The 8,379-nt window shown below is 36.8% G+C and overlaps 1 protein-coding gene across 1 annotated transcript; it reads right to left on the minus strand.

Annotated features, from left to right (window-relative positions):
* Positions 1-884: 884 nt before the first annotated feature.
* LOC148574153 (uncharacterized) lies at positions 885-1,295 on the minus strand. Its single transcript, XM_088505860.1, has one exon. It carries the CDS (start codon positions 1,293-1,295, stop codon positions 885-887), a length of 411 nt encoding a protein of 136 aa, XP_088361986.1.
* Between the last annotated feature and the right edge of the window lie 7,084 nt (positions 1,296-8,379).

Genomic DNA, 8,379 nt, shown 5'->3' on the forward strand with positions numbered 1-8,379 from the left:
CATACCGTAAAAGATACAATATGAAACGTGTAGAATGTCATGAGGTACAAGATGAATTATTAAAAGTAGTTTTTATAGTAAACTAGTGACCTAGGGTTACAGAAAATGAGTAAGCTAGGGTGTTTAGTGTAAAAATCCACTTCCGGGGCCCACTTGGTGTGTGATTGGGCAGAGCATTGAAGCTTTCATGTGTAGAGACTTTTCTTGGAGTTAAACGCCAGTTTTTGTGCCAGTTTGGGCGTTTAACTCCAGCTTTTATGCCAGTTTTGGCGTTAAACGCCATAATTTTTAAGCTAACTTGGAACGCCGGTTTGGGCCATCAAATCTTGGGCAAAGTATAGACTATTATATATTGCTGGAAAGCCCAGGATGTCTACTTTCCAACGCAATTAAGAGCGCGCCAATTGAGCTTCTGTAGCTCCAGAAAATCTACTTTGAGTGCAGGGAGGTCAGAATCCAACAGCATCTGCAGTCCTTTTTCAGCCTCTGAATCAGATTTTTGCTCAGGTCCCTCAATTTCAGCCAGAAAATACCTGAAATCACAAAAAAATACACAAACTCATAGTAAAGTCTAGAAAAGTTAATTTTAAATAAAAACTAATAAAAATATAATAAAAACTAACTAAAATCTACTGAAAACATACTAAAAATAATGCCAAAAAGCGTATAAATTATCCGCTCATCGATGACCCTTCTTTCTTGGCAGCAGGATTTATGTCAAGGGCTTTCTTCTTTGTGATCAATTTTGTAACGTCTTTCTGCAGTCCCTTCTCAACCTTCTTTTCTTTTGCAGCCTTCCTTTCCTCATAACTCTTTGGTTTTTCTTCAATGTTAGTCCTCCATACCAAGAGTGAGTTGATGAGTGCTTCCTTGGGTTTTTCCTTCTAGTTTAAGTCTTCCTCTTCAATTCTCATGCAACCTTTCTCTTCAGCCAGATGCTGCATCTCCCTAAAAACATTTAGAGTGATTTGCTCATCATGTACTCTCAAGGTCATTTCTCCTTTCTCCACATCGATGATGGCTCTTGCTGTGGCTAGGAAGGGCCTTCCTAATATGATAGAATCACCTCCCTCTTCATCTAGATCTAGGATCACAAAATCTGCTGGAAATATGAACTTACCCACCTTGACTAAGAGATTCTCAACCACTCCATTGGGGATTACCATTGATCTATCAGCAAGTTGCAAGGACATCCTTGTAGGCTTCACTGCTTCTATAGACAACCTTCTCATCATAGATAAAGGCATCAGATTGATACTTGATCCTAGATCACAAAGTGCCTTATCAATAGACATGTTGCCAATAGTGCAAGGTAAAAAGAAGCTCCCAAGATCTTTGAGTTTTGGTGGGAGACCTCTTTGAATCACTACACTGTACTTTTAGGTTAAGACCACTGTCTCCTTCTCATTCCAGCTTCTCTTCTTGTTAATGAGTTCTTTGAGGTATTTATCATACAAGGGCATTTGCTCCAGATCTTCAGCAAGGGAAATGTTGATTTCCAGCTTCTTAAAAATTTTAAGGAACTTGGAAAATTGTTGGTCCTTGAGCTCTCTCTGTAACCTTTGAGGATATGGCAGAGGCGGAATGTAAGGCTTCACCTCCTTCCTCCATTCTTGTGAGGGCTCTGTCATGACTTGTTTTCCCTTCTTTGAAGCCTGTGATTCTTCCTTTTTCTTCTTTGAACTCTCTTGGTCCTCTTCCTCTGCTGCCATTCCTTTCTTGCTGTTAGCCTTGTCATCCTCTGCTGGCTTCTCGTTAGCCTCTTTGTCATTCCCCAAAGTTTTTCCACTTCTTAATTGAATGGCCTTGCATTATTCTTTGGGATTTGGAATGGTATCACTTGGAAAAATATTGGTTGGTCTCTCAGCTTGTCTGGCCAATTGCCCTACCTGTCTTTCAAGATTCCTCATGGTGGCTTCTTGTCTCTCTTGTCCTTTAATTAAACTCTCTTCCTCTTTGGCTAGATTCTGTGTGGTTTGAGCAAGTGTTTGTAATGTTACTTCAAGAGCTGAGATCCTGGTTTCCTGATGGTCAATGGGTGGTATGTTGGAATATGATGGTTGTTGCTAGAAGTTATTTAGGTTGTTGAGGTGGTTGTTCTAGGAATTGAAAGGTAGTGTGGAGAAATTATTTTGGTGAATCTGTGAGTTGTTGTTGGGTTGTTGATATGAGTTTTGTGGTTTTCTGTATTGGTTAGTGTTATTGGATGAATGAGTTTGGTTGTTTGTGTTGCAGGAGTTGTTGGAATTGTGATTCTTTTGCCATGAATTCTGATTATCACCCCACCTCAAGTTAGGATGATTCCTCCATGATGGATTGTATGTATCTCCATGAAATTCATTCTAAGAAGAGCTTGAGGTGTTATGCATATATTGGACTTGTTCTGGTTGCTGATCATAGTTGCTTTTCTCAAAAGCTTCTTCACTTTGGCTCCATCCATTTGAGGGTTGGCTTGCTGTGCCAACTGCAGCCACTTGAAGTCCATCAATTCTCTTTGTCATCAACTCCATTTGTTGCTGGATTTGTTGGTGCATCAACTTGTTCTATGCCAAGATAGTGTTCACTCCTTCTAGATCCAACACACCCTTCTTTTGAACTGGTTGGCATTGCCTCTCATGAGCATAGAAGTATTGATTGTTAGTTACAGTGTCTATGAGATTCTAGGCTTTTTCACCTATCATCATTAATTGCAATGATCCTCCTATAGAGTAATCTAGGGACTCTTAAGCTTTTAGAGTCAACCCCTCATAGAAATTCTAAAGTCTGTCCCATTCACTAAATATCTCAGGTGGACATTTCCTAATCAGAGATTTGTATCTCTCTCATGCCTCATAAAGTGATTCTCCATCCATTTGAGTGAATGTTTGCACTTCTGTCTTTAATCTTATGATCCTCTGAGGTGCGTAGAACTTAGATAGGAATTTGTTCACCAAATCATCCCAAGTGTTGATGCTTTCTTTGGGGAATGTCTCCAGCCATTGAGACGCCTTATTCCTCAAAGAGAATGGAAACAGCAGCAACTTGTAGATATCCAGATGCATACCATTGGTTTTGACAGTTTCACATATCCTCAAGAAGACAGATAAGTGTTGATTTAGATCCAGCCATAGGAACACTTGTTTTGCACCAAGTGATAAGTTGAGGTTTCAATTCAAAGTTGTTTGCATGAACATTAGGAGTGAGTATACTGCTCCCATAGTTTCTTGGATTGGGGAAGGTGTATGATGCTAGAACTCTCCTTTGAAGATGACCATTATTGTTGGCCACTTCTTTTGGTGGATTGGGGAGGTTACCCTCCATTTCTTGGTCTTCCCCTTCTGATTCTTCTTCTCCAATAACTCCCTTCCCTCTTGCTTCACTTCTCAATCTCAAGAATGTCCTTTCTGGATCGGAATCAAAAGAGGCAGATGCACCTCTTCTTCCTCCTAGCATACAACACAAACAAAACCAGAAACAGAAAACAAAGCACTCTGTTGCTGGAGTGAGGTTAAGGTTAGCTTAAACAAAATCTCAAACAGTTAGTGTGCTTAATCAAAAACAAAGAAAAATGCTTAATCTAGATTATCACCTACTCAATCATTGTCAATCTAAATCAATCTCCAGCAACGGCGCCAAAAACTTGATGAGGGAAAATCGATTCGACACAAACTCACCGGCAAGTGAACCAGGTCGCATCAAGTAGTAATAACTCACAGGAGTGAGGTCGATTGATTAGTGGATAATTTATACGCTTTTTGGCATTTTTTTAGTATGTTTTTAGTAGAATCTAGTTACTTTTAGGGATATTTTTATTAGTTTTTATGTTAAATTCACATTTTTGGACTTTACTATGAGTTTGTGTGTTTTTCTGTGATTTAAGGTATTTTCTGGCTGAAATTGAGGGACTTGAGCAAAAATCAGATTCAGAGGTTGAAGAAGGACTGCTGATGCTGTTGGATTCTGACCTCCCTGCACTCAAAGTGGCTTTTCTGTTGGAAAGTAGACATCCAGGGCTTTCCAACAATATATAATAGTCCATACTTTGGCCGAGTTTAGACGACGCAAAAGGGCGTTGAACGCCAGTTCTACGCTGCAGTCTGGAGTTAAACGCCAGAAACACGTCACGAACCGGAGTTGAACGCCAAAAACACGTTACAACTTGGCGTTCAACTCCATAAGAAGCCTCTGCACGTGTAACATTCAAGCTCAGCCCAAGCACACACCAAGTGGGCCCCGGAAGTGGATTTATGCATCAATTACTTACTTCTGTAAACCCTAGTAGCCAGTTTAGTATAAATAGGACTTTTTACTATTGTATTTACATCTTATGATTTTTAGTTCAACTTTGGATCATATTGATCACGTTGGGGGCTGGCCATTCGGCCATGCCTAAACCTTTCACTTATGTATTTTCAAATGGTAGAGTTTCTACACTCTATAGATTAAGGTGTGCAGCTCTGCTGTTTCTCTTGATTTAATGCAAAGTACTACTGTTTCTCTATTCAATTCAACTTATTCCGCTTCTAAGATATCCATTCGCACCCAAGAATATGATGAATGTGATGATTATGTGACGCTCATCATCATTCTCACTTATGAACGCGTGCCTGACAAACACTTCCGTTCTACATGCAAATAAGCTAGAATGAATATCTCTTAGATATCTAATACAGGGGACCGAGTCCGAATTATTAGTATCTTCGTGGTATAAGTTAGAACCCATGGATGGCCATTCTTGAGATCCGGAAAGTCTAAACATTGTCTGTGGTATTCCGAGTAGGATCCGAGAAGGGATGGCTGTGACGAACTTCAAACTCGCGAGTGCTAGGCGTAGTGACAGACGCAAAAGGAGGGTGAATCCTATTCCAGTATGATCGAGAACCTCTAGATGTTTAGCCGTACCGTGATAGAGCATTTGGACCAGTTTCACAGAGAGGATGGGATGTAGCCATTGACAACGGTGATGCCCTACATAAAGCTTGCCATGGAAAGGAGTAAGATTGATTGGATGAAGACAACGAAAAAGCAGAGGTTCAGAGGAACGAAAGCATCTCTATACACTTATCTGAAATTCTCACCAATGATATACATAAGTATCTTTATCTTTATTTTCTGTTTATTTATTATCATTATTCGAAAACTCCATAACCATTTAATATCCGCCTGACTGAGATTTACAAGATGACCATAGCTTACTTCATACCAACAATCTCCGTGGGATCGACCCTTACTCACGTAAGGTTTTATTACTTGGACGACCCAGTGCACTTGCTAGTTAGTTGTGTGAAGTTGTGAAGTTATGTTTGGACCATGGTATTGTGCACCAGTTTGTTGGCGCCATTGCCAGGGAGAGAACGAACAACAAATTTTACAACCTAAGTAATAATTTCGCATACCAAGTTTTTGGCGCCGTTGCCAGAGATTGTTCGAGTTTGGACAACTGACGGTTCATCGTGTTGCTCAGATTGGGTAATTTTCTTCTTATTTTATTTTCAAAAAGCTTTCAAAAAAATTTTCAAAAATATTTCCTTCTTTTTCGTTTTTCCCATTTAATATTTGAAAAAAAAATAAATCTTTTCAAAAATATATTTTTCTTCAGAATTTTTAAGAATGAATTCTAGTGTTTCATGATGATTTGTTGAATCCTGGCTGGTTGTAAAGCCATGTCTAAATTCTTTTAGACTGAGGCTTCAACTAATCACTTCAATGCATGTAATAGCATACTAAAGCTTAGCTGGCTAGTGAGCCATGTCTGATTCCTAGACTGAAGCTTTAGACTAAAGAGTACAAGATTCCTGGAATTCATATTAAAAATTTTGAAATCCTTATTTTCTTTTTCAAATAATTTTCGAAAAATTCAAAAAAAAAAAATTTTAAATCATAAAATCAAAAATATTTTTGTGTTTCTTGTTTGAGTCTTGAGTCAATTTTTAAATTTGGTGTCAATTGCATTTTTCTAACAAAAATTTTATGCATTTTTCTAAAAAAAATTTTATGCATTTTTCGAAAATTCATGCATTCATAGTGTTCTTCATGATCTTCAAGTTGTTCTTGGCCAGTCTTCTTGTTTGATCTTCATATTTTCTTGTTTTATGTCTTTTCTTGTTTTTCATATGCATTCTTGAATTCTTAGTGTTTAAAAATTAAAAATCTTTAAGTTTAGTGTTTTGCATGTTTTTCTTTTCTTAAAAATTTTGAAAAATAAGTCTTGATGTTCATCTTGATCTTCAAAGTGTTCTTGGTGTTCATCTTGACATTCATAGTGTTCTTGCATGCATCACATGTTTTGATCCAAAATTTTCATGCATTGAGTCAATTTTCTGTTTTTCTCTTTCATCATTAAAAATTCAAAAATAAAAAAAATTGTCTTTCCCTTTTTCACTCATAAATTTTCAAAAATTTAAGTTGACTTTTTCAAAACTTTTTAAAATTTAGTTGTTTCTTATGAGTCAAATCAAATTTTCAATTTGAAAATCCTATCTTTTTCAAAATATTTTTCAAAAATCATAACTTTTTCATTTTTCTTATTTATTTTTGAAAATTTTAAAAATAATTTTCAAAAATCTTTTTCTTAATTTTATATCATATTTTCGAAAATATCATCAACAATTAATGTTTTGATTCAAAAATTTCAAGTTTGTTACTTACTTGTTAAGAAAGTTTCAAACTTTAAGTTCTAGAATCATATCTTGTGAATCAAGTCATTAATTGTGATTTTAAAAATCAAATCTTTTTCAAAACTAATTTCAATCATATCTTTTTAAAAATATCTTTTTATCTTATCTTTTTCAAATATCTTTTCTAACTTCTTATCTTCTTATCTTTTAAAAATTGATTTTCAAAATTTGTTTCAACTAACTAATTAACTTTTTGTTTGTTTCTTATCTCTTTCAAAACTACCTAACTAACTACCCCTCTCTAATTTTCGAAAATATCTCCCTCTTTTTCAAAAATTCTTTTTAATTAATTAATTGTTTAAATTTTAATTTTAATTTTAATTCTCCTTTAATTTTCAAAAATCATCAACTTCTTTTCAAAAATTAATTTTCGAAATTTTCTCTCCCTCATCTCCTTCTATTTATTTATTCAGCTACTAACACTTCTCCTCACCTCATATCTCTGCTCCTATCCTCACCCTTGTGTTTGGATTATTCATTCTTCTTCACTCTTATTCCCCTTCTTCCTCTACTCACACAAAGGAACCTCTCTCTACTGAGGCAAAGAGGATCCCTATTATTATTTTCTGTTCCCTTCTTTTTCATATGAGTAGGAGCAAGGACAAGAACATTCTTGTTGAAGCAGACCCTGAACCTGAAAGGACTCTGAAGAGGAAACTAAGAGAAGCAAAATTACAACAATCCAGAGACAATCTTACAGAAATTTTCGAAAAGGAAGAGGAGATGGCAGCCGAAAATAATAATAATGCAAGGAGGATGCTTGGTGACTTTACTGCACCTAATTCCAATTTACATGGAAGAAGCATCTCCATCCCTACCATTGGAGAAAATAATTTTGAGCTTAAACCTCAACTAGTTTCTCTGATGCAACAAAACTGCAAGTTTCATGGACTTCCATCTGAAGATCCCTTTCAGTTCTTAACTGAATTCTTGCAGATCTGTGACATTGTTAAGACTAATAGAGTAGATCCTGAAGTCTACAGGCTCATGCTTTTCCCGTTTGCTGTGAGAGACAGAGCTAGAATATGGTTAGATTCTCAACCTAAAGATAGCCTGAACTCTTGGGATAAGCTGGTCACGGCTTTCTTAGCCAAGTTCTTTCCTCCTCAAAAGCTGAGTAAGCTTAGAGTGGATGTTCAAACCTTCAGACAGAAAGAAGGTGAATCTCTCTATGAAGCTTGGGAGAGATATAAGCAACTGACCAAAAAGTGTCCTTCTGACATGCTTTCAGAATGGACCATCCTGGATATATTCTATGATGGTCTATCTGAATTAGCTAAGATATCATTGGATACTTCTGCAAGTGGATCCATTCACCTAAAGAAAACGCCTGCAGAAGCTCAAGAACTCATTGACGTGGTTGCTAATAACCAGTTCATGTACACTTCTGAGAGGAATCCTGTGAGTAATGGGACGCCTCAGAAGAAGGGAGTTCTTGAAATTGATACTCTGAATGCCATATTGGCTCAGAATAAAATATTGACTCAGCAAGTCAATATGATTTTTCAGAGTCTGAATGGAATGCAAGCTGCATCCAACAGTACTCAAGAGGCATCTTCTGAGGAAGAAGCTTATGATCCTGAGAACCTTGCAATAGCAGAGGTAAATTACATGGGTGAACCCTATGGGAACACCTATAACCCCTCTTGGAGAAATCACCCAAATCTCTCATGGAAGGATCAACAAAAACCTCAACAAGGCTTTAATAATGGTGGAAGAAACA

Source organism: Arachis ipaensis, chromosome B2, assembly GCF_059453495.1.
Source record: "Arachis ipaensis isolate K30076 ecotype BB chromosome B2, ASM5945349v1, whole genome shotgun sequence".
Classification (NCBI taxonomy): Eukaryota; Viridiplantae; Streptophyta; class Magnoliopsida; order Fabales; family Fabaceae; genus Arachis; species Arachis ipaensis.

Coding starts and splice junctions, on each gene's coding strand:
- LOC148574153 (XM_088505860.1), bottom strand. CDS start 1,295: ATGTCTATTGATAAGGCACTTTGTGATCTAGGATCAAGTATCAATCTG.